The sequence below is a fragment of the Daucus carota genome, chromosome 2 (genome assembly GCF_001625215.2).
Source record: "Daucus carota subsp. sativus chromosome 2, DH1 v3.0, whole genome shotgun sequence".
NCBI lineage: Eukaryota > Viridiplantae > Streptophyta > Magnoliopsida > Apiales > Apiaceae > Daucus > Daucus carota.
The window spans coordinates 10,675,482-10,695,908 of record NC_030382.2 but is presented as its reverse complement, the minus strand read 5'-3'; the positions used below and the strand labels follow the sequence as shown (position 1 = coordinate 10,695,908).

Here is a 20,427-nt window from a genome sequence, read left to right as displayed (position 1 = left end):
AACTTGTTTCTTTGCATATCTGCTGCTGCTACAAATATCTTGCTACACTGTTTGCTAAATTTAAAATCAGTTGGTTTTTTCTGAATAAGTTTAAAAGTTGTTTTAGAAAAATCAGGTACTCCATAATTTTGAAAAAAAAACTGTTTTTCAGAAAATTTATTATCGAACTTCACCAAAAATATTATTTTATATGTTATAATTCAAAATTATAATATCAAAAAAAAATTCAAAAATTATATGATTTTCGTAATAATATATTTTTACCAGCATTTTTACTAACATAACAGTTTTTAAGACTCGTCATATATTCACGATGGCTCTTTAATAATATATCAACAATTTAAAAACAATATTTATAAAATTAAATTAAATTTTATTAAACATTTCAATTTAATGCTAATATCAAGATTAAAAAAATTGAAACATATGTCTACAAAATTTTGAACCTTGATAGATATCTTTCATGAATTCATAAATAAAGCAAGATATTATAATAAAACCATCATGTTTACATCACATGTGGAGATGTCATCCAGAATATGTTATACTAATCTATTCCATCACTTTTTATTCCATCCATCACCTGCTCTAGTATTCTCTTCATCTTTTTTTTTGATATCTTTCTTCTCTTTTTATCATGAGCAAACTTATCAACTATATATATAATAAAATAATAATATAATGATAAGTTAAACAGTCAAAACATATTACATGAACTAAATATTTATATGATAAAATATTGTATTACATACATGTTATCAGTAAAAGAATGAAACATATACACTGTACAGAGTTCAAAAAAAGGCGAAAAGAGGAAAAACAGAAGGAAAAGAAAACTCCCTGCAAAACTGTAATGTATTGCAATTTGCATATCATTTAAAAGATAATATAAAACGAAAGTGCTTCGCCAGAAAATTTACGACATCAAATTCCCAAGCTGTACAACCAGAGGGTAAGGTCAAATTTAGAGGACCAAATGGATGATGTCATTTGTTGGTTTATACTGGTGCTTTCAGTAGAACTGAAGTTAGAAAGGTCTGATATCTCTTAATTAATTGTGAATCATTTTCAGATAGTTTGTTCTGGAGATTCTTGAGCACATTCACATCTCATTTTCAGATAGCTTATTCCTGAGATCCTTGAGTGCGTTTACAACTTGAGAATCAAGATTGTGCTTCAACAATTTACCTTGCATAGAGGAACTCCTAAAATTGCACATACGAATTGCAAAACATAAATGACTATAGCAATGAAGATTAAAAATTATTATAAACAAACAACTGATTACGGTAAGAACATTTTGTTTTGGTTTTTAGCCTCACTGCCTCAGTATCCTTCATATATCTAAACCATCGTTTTGGAAGTGTGGTCTTTGTTATTCTAAACTTGATAATACTTAGATTCTAGTTATAATTCAAATCAACTAAATCGACTTTGCAATCTCAACATTTAAAAACCAGTGACTAAATGGAAAGAGGCGTTACCCATAAAAGTTTTAAGTTGCTCTGGTTCCTGAATTGAATATAAGGCCCTACTATTACAATTTTCCCTCTTTCTAGATAGCACATTGGTTGTGTTACTTCCGAAAATTCAAGGTTCATACACAAACATAATTGTAATCTTTTAATATCTCCTGTAATGATGAAAGAGAACACTAATTACACAAATCTCATCTCGAAAGTTCTAGACTGCAAGTAAAAGCTTATAATTTCGCTCTCCAAAACTCTAGTCAGGGACGAGGACGAGTCCATGGTTAGTCATTTGACTCCCTCAATTTCTGTCATGCATTAATTAGCAAAAAAATTAGGTTTACCTATATATATTGCTAGAAATTCCTACTAAATTTGATTGAATATTCTTATATAATCAGAATTATAATTTTGCTAGTTTTCTTATGAAGTTCTAATCTTGAATTTGTACAACTCTCCTGTATTTTGCATCTCTCTTTGATCTCTTTGCACCAAAAAGATTCGATTAATTCTTATGAAACATTGGCTGAATAATATACATTATATACTTCCGTAATTAAATTTAAAGAAGTACTGCCAAATTGTCTTACTTTCACTGTTTCATACTATGCAAGTCAAGATCACTTTTGGGCACTATTTAAATTTATGACTAGTAAAATTGAACAGGATATTGTAGAAATACAGTTACAGCAAAGGACAAACCTTTGTTCATGAAGCATTGTCTCAACCTCCTTTTGTGAAGCTTTGATCTGTATTGCAATACAGCACATATCAGGATAAATTGCAATCAAGCTTATAATGCATGTACTACTGAGGACATGGACTATTTAGTTGCAAATGATTTTTATTAGAACATGCCATGTATCCGCAAATCCTCATAGGAATACCCTTTATTTCTTGCCAATGTTCGACTTATTTGAAAGCCCTTTTTTATCAGATCCAGTTCCATATTATTGTTTAGTCAGCACACCTACATTACCTATCTGAAGGTTATATTGTATTATTTTATATTTGTATTTTTACATATTCTTAATATCAACATTTGGTTTGGCAAAAAAAAAATATCAACATTTGAAAGGAAGATACTGGCCAGATACTAATATGATATATCTCTTGTCCTCATCTAGAATTCAGCTTTTGGAATGTGTTCAAATTAAAATGAACATCATCTTCATTAAGGAAATATCACAGCTGGAGGTGAAGGGATCGGAAGCTTCTAAACCTAATTAAATGCTATTCAAAACTATATACAGATTGAACTTTTAAGTAAAAGAAAAAAACAATTTCAGGTGGCCTGTTGAAAAAAAATTCCTTTGGAGGTATGAAGTACGTGTTTGAGCAGGGCAAGTCAATTACATATACTATTGATCATTATATCTATCAAAAAACAGAAAACCAGGTAGAATGATTGCATCGTTTCCTGAATTCAGATTTTAAACATAATTTTCGGAATGTCCAATCCATGTTACAGAAAAGCAGAATCTGCACTAACCTCTGATATAAGTGCCTTGCAAGTCCAGACAAAAGCTCCCTGATAAAACTTAAAAAACTTTATATATAACCAAATAAGTTTGTCATAAGCAGCCAATCAGCTAATATCAGATGTTTTTACACAGTTTTGCTAAGCTAAAACTAATCCCACCTAATTATCTACAGAAACAGAAACACACACACACACACACACACACACTCTCTGCCAAAAGAATTAAATTTTGCTTATATGAACATGAAATTCATTATTATCTGAAATAAGTATGGGTAATAATTTGCTTTTGTATATCTATGTATGTGCATGTGTACAATTATGTGACATGTACTTGGAGAAAGATACCTAAAACCGTAAAATACTGTCAATAAAGTTACGGACCCAATACACATTATCCTTTACCACCTCATACATACGCATTAATTTAGTGCTAGAAAGCAGGGATACTCCAAAGAGGAGAAGAACTGCGAATGGGACACGCGGGGGTGCGGGGGTGCGGCGGAGTGCGGCGGGATACGCACGGGATACGCCACGTGGCGTATCGGTGGAGGCAGCGAGGGGGATACGCGGGGGTGCGGGAATAGGGGTGCGGGAGTGGCACGAATTGTAATTTTGAACAACTTTTTTTTAAAAATGAAAACTTAAAATAACCTGGTCAAAAGAAAAGAAAAGAGGGGTCTGGGGTCAAAATTAGGTTTGTGTACGAGAGAGAACAGAGGCGGCGACTCCAGCTCAACTTCAATCATCAATCTTCAATCAAATCGACTCCAGCTCAACTTCAATCATCAATCTTCAATCAAATCAAGATCTCCAGCTCAACTATTTCGTTTGGTGAGTGTGTTTTTGTATATCTACTCGTGTGTCTATAGATTCTATGTATATATAATTGCTCGTGATTTATATCTTTGGTATGGTATGATTGATTAATTGGTGATTTGGGGTTATGTGGTATACTGGTATTAGTATATATCTCTGATACGTTTTGATTTTTGAATTTTAAAAGATTTGGTTTGTTATATATGGAAGATTTGATTTGGTTGGTTATATTATATATGGAAGATTTGATTTATATTTTGACAATGTGTTAAGCTTGAGTTATAAATGGTAAATTGCAATAATTTAAGAACTGTTATACAGCTTGATTTACTTGTCGCAAGAGAATATTTATTAATTTCAGTTGCTTGCAATCTTATTCAGTAATGGAGTTCATGTCAAACTCGGCTACAACTACAAGTACAGGAGGCTCTAATTCTGTCAACCAACCATCACAATGTATTCCAGTGGAAGAAAACACATTGTGGAGGCATGTTACTGAAGTTGCAGTAGCCAAAGAAAGAGGGGAAAACACTAAATTTAATATTATTTATATATATATATATATATATATATATATATTATTTTTAATATTTTAATATTTGCCGTATCCCCCCGTATCCGTATCCCCATATTTTGGAATTTGACGAATTCCCGTATCCCCGTACCGCGCACCCGCACCCCCGCACCCGCACTCGTGCTTCCTAGAATTTAACAAATAAAAGAAAAGAGGTAGTAGAAAAGACGGAAACAAAACTTCAAGTATACAAGCTCTATTGTACATCCATAGTATCTTCACATGATTTCATGCACAGTATTAACAGGCTTTCTTGATGAGAAGACATACCGCACCGTGTGCAGCTTGCTGCTGACAACGGTCAGATGTCACGACCCAGACTCTTGGGCATCCATCATCCCTTAAGGCTACAACCTGTTTATGTAAGAAGTATAATGTTACCGGAAAAATTGGCAACAAACTATATATATAGATACAATTAACCATGTGAATCAGGCAAACCAGAATAGGTGTCCACAAAAAATATCGGTAACAGTGCTTACATGCCTCTAAATTATTATTTTTTGAAGAAAATGCCTCTAAATTTTAAAACAAAATAAAAGTTGTGTCAGGGATTTAACTATAAGAATACTCAACACTTGGGAATAATAAAGCAATTTATTTTAAACATAAGATATCAGATATAATGAAGATTCCAAAGTTTCTAACAGCCAACAAAATATATAATATTATGACATAACATTGAAATTGATGAAATTATTACCAAAATGGGATAAGTAATAATAAGAAATTTATGGAGCAGCTGCCTGAAGCTTAAGTATATTTTCGAAAATATAGGTATTGATAAACTTTACAAAACTCAAGATATATTAGAGGAGCAACAACAAATTGACTGAGACTTGGAGTTGCAATACCTCCCCACTTGCCCACTCAATAAAATTTGCATGCTCAGGACACTGAAGATAATTGCAAAGAGAGTTGTTTTCCCAAGTATTCAAGCATGTATACAATCAAATTGTTATTTTTTCGGTCTTGTTATACTATTTTCTATGCACTTTAAAACCAAGTCGGATAGTCAATAGAATCAATACAATAACAGAACTAATACCAATCAAAGAGAGAAACAGTAAGTGTTTCGGGATTGTAGTTTCTAAATAAATTTTAAAATACAAATACTTCTTTACCAAAGTTTCTACCAGTGACCTAATAAGAAGAAATTTATAAAACAAAACATAGTTATTCCATAAATACGTGGCACGTCTTATGAAAGTTCTGAAGAGAGCCACAAGGTACTGAAAATACTCCATCTATTGAAGAATTAGCAAACTTTTGATTTCAGGCCAATTTCAAACAGATCCTTCAGTATTTCCTATAGCCAAATTATTAATCTACTGTTGTTTGATATTACTTAATTTAAACTAAATATATAATTTTTTAATGCAAGCCAGGGTAATAAAGAAGACCCCTACCTCGCACGATGATTCAAAGCCTTGACCTTGTCAAGGGGAAAGGTGATGGACATTTACTTTCTTATTCAATAATCATAATAATTTAGAGGCGAAGGAAGTTATCTGCTTCGTCCTGCTCATCACATTCTTTCTAAAGAAACATATATTGCACATCTATTGCGATATACATGCATTATTGTACAGGGGCATACGCCTCATTTTATTTACCTCGTAACTGTGTACCTTTATAAAAACGGCGGAGGAAAGAAGTTATGTAGATATTACTGGACAAGTGAGTGAGATATGAGATAGTGGTTTAATCTTCTATATAATCATGACAATTTACAACCACACAATGTTATCACACACCTCTTTTTCAATCCAGGCATCAGCACAGGTTTCGCTTGAGAACACTACATCAATTCTGCAAGATTATGATATCTTATTAGTGAAGTTCTATTGGATTCTCGAAAGAACTTAAAGTTAACTTTACAGCACCAGAAATTTAAAACAGAACGTTAATTTATTTTGCTACATTCATATATGATAATAGTAAATAGTGACATCATAAAATCCATAAATGACATAGTGAATAGTGAGAAGCATGGAAAAGGAAAATAGTGAGACATCACAACTTACATATATTATCTGTAATTTTTCATTTCATAACAGATTATAAACATAATGTGTTCTTATATTCTTTTATATAACAGTTAGTTATTTATAGAAGAAAACAACTTAACAAATTTTAAAATATCGAGTTACATTGATCAAATGCCAAATCTTTCACAATTTCAAAAATCTGTCATTAGAAGATTTAGTAAATAAACCACTAGAAATCGAAGGAAAAAAATTAAAATATCTACTGCATCACTCAATAATACCAAATATTACAAATAAAACTAGACATGAAGAGTAAGAGTTGTGGTTTTCATTTCTGAGTGAGGAAGCCAGTTAGAAACATATGGACTGCGATCATATCTATACCGTACCTATGATACATTACGAGCCATATAAAATGGGGCACTTCAAAATATTGTAACATGTGCAATCGGGTGACTGCACATGTCATTAGTGTGTTTAGCTTACAAACAAGAAAAGATTCACAAAAGTTTTCATCTTTTATAGGTTTTTTGAGAAATTGATTTCAAAATGTTCATCATTTGAATCCTTGAACATGCTCATGACTAAGAAACAGGAACCAACACAGGGATGCTTGTGTTAACTATAATTATGATTTCAATATTTTTGTGGAGAATGTAAAATTTAATTTTAAATATTCATCCAGTCAAAATATAAAAATATAAAAATAATAAATTTGCTAAATTAGATAATTGTAGACAGAATTAATATTGTGTGCAAGTTCCTTACTGTTAGTTTAAGTTCAGGAGAAATTACCCAACAAACTCCTCTTTGTGTGTGGGGAGCCCAGACAACAGAGCATCGAAGACAACCACAACCTTTACCTCTGCACATATAATGATGGAATAAGATATTATGTGATACCATTAAACAATTGCTACATGAGAACATTCATTAATTTTATCGTATTCAATATCATAGCACCTAAACATTAAAATAAAGAACAAAGTTTTAAACTAAAATTATAGTGGAATGGGAAGCAAGACAGAGTCAAAAGAAGAAAAAAATACATATAATTATTTAAGGAAAAAGTTAATAAATCTTTCTCAGTTCTTGCCCTGATTCAGAATCCTTTTATTTAATGGTTGTAAGACAGACTACCCAGGGACACGCCTCGGTGCTGCATAGTGAATAGGAAGTAATGCTCTGAATCATTAAAATAAAGGACCATGTTCAGTTTGCTATCTGTTCTAACTTTACCCCTTTTTTTTCTTAATTGTGATTTAATTAATTGAGTGAACCACTCCACTATCTTACTTAACTCCAAGGTAAAATTATTTTGCATACTGAGATTGGTACTTGGAGGATTACAGTTATATATATTTCTGCTACAAGTATATAATATGTTGCCCAGGCACCAAACGAAAGCTAAGCAGAGGTCATCAAGACCAGTTAGCCTGGTGAAACAGGAATTTTGCACATCCCATGATTGTTTCCGCAAATTTTGCAATTAAAATTTGTGTTGATCATAAACTTATACCAGATATAATTTTGAATGAAGCAACCCGACTGTTCAACATATTAATTAAAAATGCTTACTGTTTTATGTGAAAGGAAAAGCAAAAGTAACCTCTAAGCATACTGAATGTTATTAACTCGTCGATAAGCTTTTGGCGAGCAATATCAAGGTTTCCATTGACAAAATGTTTCTTTAGTTTCGCCCAGTAGCCGCAGACATTGTAACCATCAACTAGCAACACCGGAACTGCAGTAATGATACCCTGATTCGTACTGTTGCAAACATTAAAATGTTAAGAAGTTTTCAAACTGCTACTATTAAAAACATATAAAATAATCTGTGAAAACATACTAATAAAGGGTCAATGTGGGGTCACGATAGACTTCTGTATCATCTGGGATATCATCCTTCTCCACCTTTTTCTTGCGATAACTAGTTGCAGGCACATGTGCACCAGATTTTCTCTTTTGAAACTCCTGCAATTGGAATCAATACATATATGAGCAATGATTAAAACAAAAAACTTTTCGTAAGTAACTTTATATTAAGCTCTACCTTCCACAACTTCAAGAACTGCAAGTTCTGCTTCACGTTCGAAGTAATCCTCGGAGGCGCTACATCAGAACTCTATCAGACCAAAGCTTGTTAGTAACTCGCTCCATAAACTATAAATTAACCGAACGTATTCTTTTCTCTTACATCCAAAAGGTCCTCGATGTTGCTATTAGCTTGCACTATATATGCTCTTCATAGACCCGTTTTACTAGTAATATAAAAAACTTAGAACAATTTCCCAAACCTTCATCAGGTTCAATAATTAACTAAAACTAACACATAAGCATGACATACATATAATTTTCAAAAAGAAAAGAAAAAAGCATGACATACATATTAAATACATCAATTTCCCTTTGATTGATTTCTGTCTTAAACTTTGAAACCTCAAAATCCCAATTTTTATTATTAAATTCCAAGTAAAAAGCCAAATAAACACCTCAACATAACATGATATCATTAAACTCCCCCTTAAACTTTCATCAAATTCCAAAACACACAAAAATACCCTTCTGGGTTACAATAATATTTCATCATCTATAACCATTTAACCAAATACAAATAACAAACACGAAAGTTGACCTTAGAAGGAGAGGAGGATGACTTGGGCTTTTTACTCTTCTGGGCAACAATAATGTTTGAAGAGAAAGCAAAGGCTGGTGATAATGTAGAAATGGCTTTCATTAGTCTACTACCATAATATTAATTACAATATTCATCATCTTGATGCATCCCACAAGAAGCAGCAGCAGCCATTCATTTCTATAATTCCTTAATACCTATAAGATAAACGGGACCATTATCTTTAATCAGAAAAGAACTATAAATCAGAAAACACAGGAGAGAGACATTCATCAATGATCATCGAAAGTAAACTTCTGCTAATCATTTCAGTTTTAAAGCAAATATAAATTTATAGTCACCTTATCCGCAATTCAACCATGAGGCTGGCTAAAGGAATTTCAAGAGTCAATATACAAATAAACTCAACTAACAATGCATAGCATTCAATCTACAAACAGCATCCCCTCTGGCCACAAAAGAGCCTTGTTTATAAAATTTAGTACAAGGATGAACCTCAAATACTAAAGGGTCCAGCATGTATAGCTCAATACAAGAACCCGAAACACGAAATCCCCACCCCCAATTCTAGCCCGTCTAAAATCAGTACAATCCAAGATACCCAAAAACAGAAGCACTTAGTCAACTCAATTACATAACAATTAAGGCCAAATTACAATTGATGGGTTTACAAGTTACAACTAACACGATTAAAAAAACCCATTCACAGAAAAGAAAGATTGCAAACACAAATTCAAAAAGCTGAAATCTTGAAACAGAAAGTCACGAGTTGAGCAATTCTCAAGTTAAACACAAGTAAATTAGGCAACAGAAAACAGCAAGAACAAGTGTGTGTGTGTGTGTGTGTTATATTACAATTCAAGAGGCTTACTTTGAGTGAAGAGTAGAAGAGAAATGGGAATGAAGCGGAGAGTTAACTTGGGCAGGCGGGGGCTTATCTTTTATTTTCTAGACTCTTATCACCTGCTTTCTATTTAACAGGGCAGAAAAATCCGAGCCGAATGGATACCGACCGTTTCGACCAAACGGATTTTATCGAACCTGATATTTTGGATTTGAATTTGATTTTTAGACACGAACGAGTTTATATTTGGATTTGGATATTAAGTATTCTGTATCGAAACTCGACCTGAAAATCCGAACCCGATCCAAACACGAAACCCGAAAAAAAAAACTGAATAATATATAATATATATTATATAATATTGGATCGCGCTCGGAAAGGATATCAGGTGTATCTCTTGTAAAGGGAAAGATATCAAGTGTATCTCTTAATAAGGGAAAGAATCGTGGATGAGTCAATATATCTGGGAGGATCTCAACATTAAAGGAGAGTATTGGATGGGCTTTAGGCCATACAAGGGCCCGTGGTTCCACCTATAAAAAGAAGAGCAACTTCATTCTCATCATTTCATCTCAGCAGAGAGCATTCACAAGGAGAGCATCTAAGAGGGAGGTCACTTAATAGTCTTGAGAGAGAGAGAGAGCTATTGTAGTGAGGTTTTTTGTAGCACTCTTCATGGGAAGAGCTAGTAGCTAGAAGGTAGATAGCCAAACATTGTAAGGCATCAGGACTAAGTTGCTAGGGTCCTTTTGAGGTAATAAAAGGTTGGGGGTTTCCCCGTAAATCGTTGTGTCTCTTTCCATAGAGGTGTATTGTGCTACTAATCATCTTGTATAGTTCTTGACATCCACGGGGCGAAAGGCACCAAGAGTTTTGGTGGGCACCAAGGGTTTTTGGTGGGAATCACGCAGGCGAAAAATTAGCATCAGGTCGCGCTTCCGCACGCCTGTATGACAATATACATATTATTTATAATTTTTGGCCATGATAGATGTATTAGTACACGGGAATTTCTTGAAAATATCCCCGGGCAGTTTCTTTTGATATTTTCACATAAATGGGTCCCTATGGATATATGAATTTGGTCACGACCATATTTGGGGCAGTCGGGACTCAATACGAGCAGATATAATGAAGTTCGAGTTTTTGACGAATTCTCAAAGGGGTTAGTACACAGGAGTTTCATGAAAATTTCACCGGGAAGTTTCTTTTAATATTTTCACGTAAATGGGTCCCTATGGATATATGAATTTGGTCACGACCATATTTGGGGCAGTCGGGACTGAATCGTAGCAGATATAATGAAGTTCGAGTTTTTGACGAATTATCAAAGGGGTTAGTACACGGGAATTTCTTGAAAATATCCCCGGGCAGTTTCTTTTGATATTTTCACATAAATGGGTCCCTATGGATATATGAATTTGGTCACGACCATATTTGGGGCAGTCGGGACTGAATACGAGCAGATATAATGAAGTTCGAGTTTTTGACGAATTCTCAAAGGGGTTAGTACACAGGAGTTTCATGAAAATTTCACCGGGAAGTTTCTTTTAATATTTTCACATAAATGGGTCCCTATGGATATATGAATTTGGTCACGACCATATTTGGGGCAGTCGGGACTGAATCGTAGCAGATATAATGAAGTTCGAGTTTTTGACGAATTACCAAAGGGGTTAGTACACGGGAATTTCTTGAAAATATCCCCGGACACTTTCTTTTGATATTTTCACATAAATGGGTCCCTATGGATATATGAATTTGGTTACGACCATATTTGGGACAGTCGGGACTGAATAGGGGCAGATATAATGAAGTTCGAGTTTTTGACGAATTCTCAAAGGGGTTAGTACACAGGAGTTTCATGAAAATTTCACCGGGAAGTTTATTTTAATATTTTCACATAAATGGGTCCCTATGGATATATGAATTTGGTCACGACCATATTTGGGGCAGTCGGGACTGAATCGTAGCAGATATAATGAAGTTCGAGTTTTTGACGAATTATCAAAGGGGTTAGTACACGGGAATTTCTTGAAAATATCCCCGGGCAGTTTCTTTTGATATTTTCACATAAATGGGTCCCTATGGATATATGAATTTGGTCACGACCATATTTGGGGCAGTCGGGACTGAATCGTAGCAGATATAATGAAGTTCGAGTTTTTGACGAATTACCAAAGGGGTTAGTACACGGGAATTTCTTGAAAATATCCCCGGGCACTTTCTTTTGATATTTTCACATAAATGGGTCCCTATGGATATATGAATTTGGTCACGACCATATTTGGGGCAGTCGGGACTGAATAGGGGCAGATATAATGAAGTTCGAGTTTTTGACGAATTCTCAAAGGGTTTAGTACACAAGAGTTTCATGAAAATTTCACCGGGAAGTTTATTTTAATATTTTCACATAAATGGGTCCCTATGGATATATGAATTTGGTCACGACCATATTTGGGGCAGTCGGGACTGAATCGTAGCAGATATAATGAAGTTCGAGTTTTTGACGAATTATCAAAGGGGTTAGTACACGGGAATTTCTTGAAAATATCCCCGGGCAGTTTCTTTTGATATTTTCACATAAATGGGTCCCTATGGATATATGAATTTGGTCACGACCATATTTGGGGCAGTCGGGACTGAATCGTAGCAGATATAATGAAGTTCGAGTTTTTGACGAATTACCAAAGGGGTTAGTACACGGGAATTTCTTGAAAATATCCCCGGGCACTTTCTTTTGATATTTTCACATAAATGGGTCCCTATGGATATATGAATTTGGTCACGACCATATTTGGGGCAGTCGGGACTGAATCGTAGCAGATATAATGAAGTTCGAGTTTTTGACGAATTACCAAAGGGGTTAGTACACGGGAATTTCTTGAAAATATCCCCGGGCACTTTCTTTTGATATTTTCACATAAATGGGTCCCTATGGATATATGAATTTGGTCACGACCATATTTGGGGCAGTCGGGACTGAATCGTAGCAGATATAATGAAGTTCGAGTTTTTGACGAATTCTCAAAGGGGTTAGTACACGGGAATTTCTTGAAAATATCCCCGGGCACTTTCTTTTGATATTTTCACATAAATGGGTCCCTATGGATATATGAATTTGGTCACGACCATATTTGGGGCAGTCGGGACTCAATACGAGCAGATATAATGAAGTTCGAGTTTTTGACGAATTCTCAAAGGGGTTAGTACACAGGAGTTTCATGAAAATTTCACCGGGAAGTTTCTTTTAATATTTTCACGTAAATGGGTCCCTATGGATATATGAATTTGGTCACGACCATATTTGGGGCAGTCGGGACTGAATCGTAGCAGATATAATGAAGTTCGAGTTTTTGACGAATTTTCAAAGGGGTTAGTACACGGGAATTTCTTGAAAATATCCCCGGGCAGTTTCTTTTGATATTTTCACATAAATGGGTCCCTATGGATATATGAATTTGGTCACGACCATATTTGGGGCAGTCGGGACTGAATCGTAGCAGATATAATGAAGTTCGAGTTTTTGACGAATTACTCAAAGGGGTTAGTACACGGGAATTTCTTGAAAATATCCCCGGGCACTTTCTTTTGATATTTTCACATAAATGGGTCCCTATGGATATATGAATTTGGTCACGACCATATTTGGGGCAGTCGGGACTGAATCGTAGCAGATATAATGAAGTTCGAGTTTTTGACGAATTATCAAAGGGGTTAGTACACGGGAATTTCTTGAAAATATCCCCGGGCACTTTCTTTTGATATTTTCACATAAATGGGTCCCTATGGATATATGAATTTGGTCACGACCATATTTGGGCAGTCGGGACTGAATACGAGCAGATATAATGAAGTTCGAGTTTTTGACGAATTCTCAAAGGGGTTAGTACACAGGAGTTTCATGAAAATTTCACCGGGAAGTTTCTTTTAATATTTTCACATAAATGGGTCCCTATGGATATATGAATTTGGTCACGACCATATTTGGGGCAGTCGGGACTGAATCGTAGCAGATATAATGAAGTTCGAGTTTTTGACGAATTATCAAAGGGGTTAGTACACGGGAATTTCTTGAAAATATCCCCGGGCAGTTTTTTTGATATTTTCACATAAATGGGTCCCTATGGATATATGAATTTGGTCACGACCATATTTGGGGCAGTCGGGACTGAATCGTAGCAGATATAATGAAGTTCGAGTTTTTGACGAATTACCAAAGGGGTTAGTACACGGGAATTTCTTGAAAATATCCCCGGGCACTTTCTTTTGATATTTTCACATAAATGGGTCCCTATGGATATATGAATTTGGTCACGACCATATTTGGGACAGTCGGGACTGAATACGAGCAGATATAATGAAGTTCGAGTTTTTGACGAATTCTCAAAGGGGATAGTACACAGGAGTTTCATGAAAATTTCACATGGAAGTTTCTTTTAATATTTTCACATAAATGGGTCCCTATGGATATATGAATTTGGTCACGACCATATTTGGGGCAGTCGGGACTGAATCGTAGCAGATATAATGAAGTTCGAGTTTTTGACGAATTATCAAAGGGGTTAGTACACGGGAATTTCTTGAAAATATCCCCGGGAAGTTTCTTTTGATATTTTCACATAAATGGGTCCCTATGGATATATGAATTTGGTCACGACCATATTTGGGGCAGTCGGGACTGAATCGTAGCAGATATAATGAAGTTCGAGTTTTTGACGAATTATCAAAGGGGTTAGTACACGGGAATTTCTTGAAAATATCCCCGGGCACTTTCTTTTGATATTTTCACATAAATGGGTCCCTATGGATATATGAATTTGGTCACGACCATATTTGGGACAGTCGGGACTGAATACGAGCAGATATAATGAAGTTCGAGTTTTTGACGAATTCTCAAAGGGGTTAGTACACAGGAGTTTCATGAAAATTTCACCGGGAAGTTTCTTTTAATATTTTCACATAAATGGGTCCCTATGGATATATGAATTTGGTCACGACCATATTTGGGGCAGTCGGGACTGAATCGTAGCAGATATAATGAAGTTCGAGTTTTTGACGAATTCTCAAAGGGGTTAGTACACGGGAATTTCTTGAAAATATCCCCGGGCACTTTCTTTTGATATTTTCACATAAATGGGTCCCTATGGATATATGAATTTGGTCACGACCATATTTGGGGCAGTCGGGACTGAATACGAGCAGATATAATGAAGTTCGAGTTTTTGACGAATTCTCAAAGGGGTTAGTACACAGGAGTTTCATGAAAATTTCACCGGGAAGTTTCTTTTAATATTTTCACGTAAATGGGTCCCTATGGATATATGAATTTGGTCACGACCATATTTGGGGCAGTCGGGACTGAATCGTAGCAGATATAATGAAGTTCGAGTTTTTGACGAATTATCAAAGGGGTTAGTACACGGGAATTTCTTGAAAATATCCCCGGGCAGTTTCTTTTGATATTTTCACATAAATGGGTCCCTATGGATATATGAATTTGGTCACGACCATATTTGGGGCAGTCGGGACTGAATACGAGCAGATATAATGAAGTTCGAGTTTTTGACGAATTCTCAAAGGGGTTAGTACACAGGAGTTTCATGAAAATTTCACCGGGAAGTTTCTTTTAATATTTTCACATAAATGGGTCCCTATGGATATATGAATTTGGTCACGACCATATTTGGGGCAGTCGGGACTGAATCGTAGCAGATATAATGAAGTTCGAGTTTTTGACGAATTATCAAAGGGGTTAGTACACGGGAATTTCTTGAAAATATCCCCGGGCAGTTTCTTTTGATATTTTCACATAAATGGGTCCCTATGGATATATGAATTTGGTCACGACCATATTTGGGCAGTCGGGACTGAATACGAGCAGATATAATGAAGTTCGAGTTTTTGACGAATTCTCAAAGGGGTTAGTACACAGGAGTTTCATGAAAATTTCACCGGGAAGTTTCTTTTAATATTTTCACATAAATGGGTCCCTATGGATATATGAATTTGGTCACGACCATATTTGGGGCAGTCGGGACTGAATCGTAGCAGATATAATGAAGTTCGAGTTTTTGACGAATTCTCAAAGGGGTTAGTACACGGGAATTTCTTGAAAATATCCCCGGGCAGTTTCTTTTGATATTTTCACATAAATGGGTCCCTATGGATATATGAATTTGGTCACGACCATATTTGGGGCAGTCGGGACTGAATCGTAGCAGATATAATGAAGTTCGAGTTTTTGACGAATTACCAAAGGGGTTAGTACACGGGAATTTCTTGAAAATATCCCCGGGCACTTTCTTTTGATATTTTCACATAAATGGGTCCCTATGGATATATGAATTTGGTCACGACCATATTTGGGGCAGTCGGGACTGAATACGAGCAGATATAATGAAGTTCGAGTTTTTGACGAATTCTCAAAGGGGTTAGTACACAGGAGTTTCATGAAAATTTCACCGGGAAGTTTCTTTTAATATTTTCACATAAATGGGTCCCTATGGATATATGAATTTGGTCACGACCATATTTGGGGCAGTCGGGACTGAATCGTAGCAGATATAATGAAGTTCGAGTTTTTGACGAATTATCAAAGGGGTTAGTACACGGGAATTTCTTGAAAATATCCCCGGGCAGTTTCTTTTGATATTTTCACATAAATGGGTCCCTATGGATATATGAATTTGGTCACGACCATATTTGGGGCAGTCGGGACTGAATACGAGCAGATATAATGAAGTTCGAGTTTTTGACGAATTCTCAAAGGGGTTAGTACACAGGAGTTTCATGAAAATTTCACCGGGAAGTTTCTTTTAATATTTTCACATAAATGGGTCCCTATGGATATATGAATTTGGTCACGACCATATTTGGGGCAGTCGGGACTGAATCGTAGCAGATATAATGAAGTTCGAGTTTTTGACGAATTATCAAAGGGGTTAGTACACGGGAATTTCTTGAAAATATCCCCGGGCACTTTCTTTTGATATTTTCACATAAATGGGTCCCTATGGATATATGAATTTGGTCACGACCATATTTGGGACAGTCGGGACTGAATACGAGCAGATATAATGAAGTTCGAGTTTTTGACGAATTCTCAAAGGGGTTAGTACACAGGAGTTTCATGAAAATTTCACCGGGAAGTTTCTTTTAATATTTTCACATAAATGGGTCCCTATGGATATATGAATTTGGTCACGACCATATTTGGGGCAGTCGGGACTGAATCGTAGCAGATATAATGAAGTTCGAGTTTTTGACGAATTATCAAAGGGGTTAGTACACGGGAATTTCTTGAAAATATCCCCGGGCAGTTTCTTTTGATATTTTCACATAAATGGGTCCCTATGGATATATGAATTTGGTCACGACCATATTTGGGGCAGTCGGGACTGAATACGAGCAGATATAATGAAGTTCGAGTTTTTGACGAATTCTCAAAGGGGTTAGTACACAGGAGTTTCATGAAAATTTCACCGGGAAGTTTCTTTTAATATTTTCACATAAATGGGTCCCTATGGATATATGAATTTGGTCACGACCATATTTGGGGCAGTCGGGACTGAATCGTAGCAGATATAATGAAGTTCGAGTTTTTGACGAATTATCAAAGGGGTTAGTACACGGGAATTTCTTGAAAATATCCCCGGGCAGTTTCTTTTGATATTTTCACATAAATGGGTCCCTATGGATATATGAATTTGGTCACGACCATATTTGGGGCAGTCGGGACTGAATCGTAGCAGATATAATGAAGTTCGAGTTTTTGACGAATTACCAAAGGGGTTAGTACACGGGAATTTCTTGAAAATATCCCCGGGCACTTTCTTTTGATATTTTCACATAAATGGGTCCCTATGGATATATGAATTTGGTCACGACCATATTTGGGACAGTCGGGACTGAATACGAGCAGATATAATGAAGTTCGAGTTTTTGACGAATTCTCAAAGGGGATAGTACACAGGAGTTTCATGAAAATTTCACATGGAAGTTTCTTTTAATATTTTCACATAAATGGGTCCCTATGGATATATGAATTTGGTCACGACCATATTTGGGGCAGTCGGGACTGAATCGTAGCAGATATAATGAAGTTCGAGTTTTTGACGAATTATCAAAGGGGTTAGTACACGGGAATTTCTTGAAAATATCCCCGGGCACTTTCTTTTGATATTTTCACATAAATGGGTCCCTATGGATATATGAATTTGGTCACGACCATATTTGGGGCAGTCGGGACTGAATACGAGCAGATATAATGAAGTTCGAGTTTTTGACGAATTCTCAAAGGGGTTAGTACACAGGAGTTTCATGAAAATTTCACCGGGAAGTTTCTTTTAATATTTTCACATAAATGGGTCCCTATGGATATATGAATTTGGTCACGACCATATTTGGGGCAGTCGGGACTGAATCGTAGCAGATATAATGAAGTTCGAGTTTTTGACGAATTATCAAAGGGGTTAGTACACGGGAATTTCTTGAAAATATCCCCGGGCAGTTTCTTTTGATATTTTCACATAAATGGGTCCCTATGGATATATGAATTTGGTCACGACCATATTTGGGGCAGTCGGGACTGAATACGAGCAGATATAATGAAGTTCGAGTTTTTGACGAATTCTCAAAGGGGTTAGTACACAGGAGTTTCATGAAAATTTCACCGGGAAGTTTCTTTTAATATTTTCACATAAATGGGTCCCTATGGATATATGAATTTGGTCACGACCATATTTGGGGCAGTCGGGACTGAATCGTAGCAGATATAATGAAGTTCGAGTTTTTGACGAATTATCAAAGGGGTTAGTACACGGGAATTTCTTGAAAATATCCCCGGGCACTTTCTTTTGATATTTTCACATAAATGGGTCCCTATGGATATATGAATTTGGTCACGACCATATTTGGGACAGTCGGGACTGAATACGAGCAGATATAATGAAGTTCGAGTTTTTGACGAATTCTCAAAGGGGTTAGTACACAGGAGTTTCATGAAAATTTCACCGGGAAGTTTCTTTTAATATTTTCACATAAATGGGTCCCTATGGATATATGAATTTGGTCACGACCATATTTGGGGCAGTCGGGACTGAATCGTAGCAGATATAATGAAGTTCGAGTTTTTGACGAATTATCAAAGGGGTTAGTACACGGGAATTTCTTGAAAATATCCCCGGGCACTTTCTTTTGATATTTTCACATAAATGGGTCCCTATGGATATATGAATTTGGTCACGACCATATTTGGGGCAGTCGGGACTGAATACGAGCAGATATAATGAAGTTCGAGTTTTTGACGAATTCTCAAAGGGGTTAGTACACAGGAGTTTCATGAAAATTTCACCGGGAAGTTTCTTTTAATATTTTCACATAAATGGGTCCCTATGGATATATGAATTTGGTCACGACCATATTTGGGGCAGTCGGGACTGAATCGTAGCAGATATAATGAAGTTCGAGTTTTTGACGAATTATCAAAGGGGTTAGTACACGGGAATTTCTTGAAAATATCCCCGGGCAGTTTCTTTTGATATTTTCACATAAATGGGTCCCTATGGATATATGAATTTGGTCACGACCATATTTGGGGCAGTCGGGACTGAATACGAGCAGATATAATGAAGTTCGAGTTTTTGACGAATTCTCAAAGGGGTTAGTACACAGGAGTTTCATGAAAATTTCACCGGGAAGTTTCTTTTAATATTTTCACATAAATGGGTCCCTATGGATATATGAATTTGGTCACGACCATATTTGGGGCAGTCGGGACTGAATCGTAGCAGATATAATGAAGTTCGAGTTTTTGACGAATTATCAAAGGGGTTAGTACACGGGAATTTCTTGAAAATATCCCCGGGCAGTTTCTTTTGATATTTTCACATAAATGGGTCCCTATGGATATATGAATTTGGTCACGACCATATTTGGGGCAGTCGGGACTGAATACGAGCAGATATAATGAAGTTCGAGTTTTTGACGAATTCTCAAAGGGGTTAGTACACAGGAGTTTCATGAAAATTTCACCGGGAAGTTTCTTTTAATATTTTCACATAAATGGGTCCCTATGGATATATGAATTTGGTCACGACCATATTTGGGGCAGTCGGGACTGAATCGTAGCAGATATAATGAAGTTCGAGTTTTTGACGAATTATCAAAGGGGTTAGTACACGGGAATTTCTTGAAAATATCCCCGGGCAGTTTCTTTTGATATTTTCACATAAATGGGTCCCTATGGATATATGAATTTGGTCACGACCATATTTGGGGCAGTCGGGACTGAATACGAGCAGATATAATGAAGTTCGAGTTTTTGACGAATTCTCAAAGGGATAGTACACAGGAGTTTCATGAAAATTTCACCGGGAAGTTTCTTTTAATATTTTCACATAAATGGGTCCCTATGGATATATGAATTTGGTCACGACCATATTTGGGGCAGTCGGGACTGAATCGTAGCAGATATAATGAAGTTCGAGTTTTTGACGAATTCTCAAAGGGGTTAGTACACAGGATTTCATGAAAATTTCACCGGGAGTTTCTTTTAATATTTTCACATAAATGGGTCCCTATGGATATATGAATTTGGTCACGACCATAA

At 35.7% G+C, this 20,427-nt stretch overlaps 1 protein-coding gene across 4 annotated transcripts; it reads right to left on the bottom strand.

The window, feature by feature from the left end:
* Positions 1-710: 710 nt before the first annotated feature.
* On the bottom strand, positions 711-9,982 carry LOC108209555 (uncharacterized). Of its 4 annotated transcripts, none has more exons than XM_017380518.2 (11): positions 9,843-9,982; positions 8,972-9,168; positions 8,390-8,461; positions 8,186-8,310; positions 7,946-8,106; positions 7,132-7,201; positions 6,103-6,157; positions 4,616-4,699; positions 2,962-3,000; positions 2,172-2,218; positions 711-1,205 (listed from the first exon to the last, which is right to left on the bottom strand). In XM_017380518.2, the coding sequence occupies exons 2-11, from the start codon at positions 9,071-9,073 to the stop codon at positions 1,103-1,105; spliced, it is 858 nt and encodes a 285-aa protein (XP_017236007.1). In that variant the 5' UTR covers positions 9,074-9,168; positions 9,843-9,982; the 3' UTR covers positions 711-1,102. The 4 variants fall into 4 exon arrangements, with proteins under 4 accessions (XP_017236007.1, XP_063942476.1, XP_017236008.1 ...); XM_017380519.2 differs by lacking the exon at positions 711-1,205 and adding an exon at positions 1,488-1,777; XM_064086406.1 differs by lacking the exon at positions 2,962-3,000.
* Positions 9,983-20,427: the final 10,445 nt, after the last annotated feature.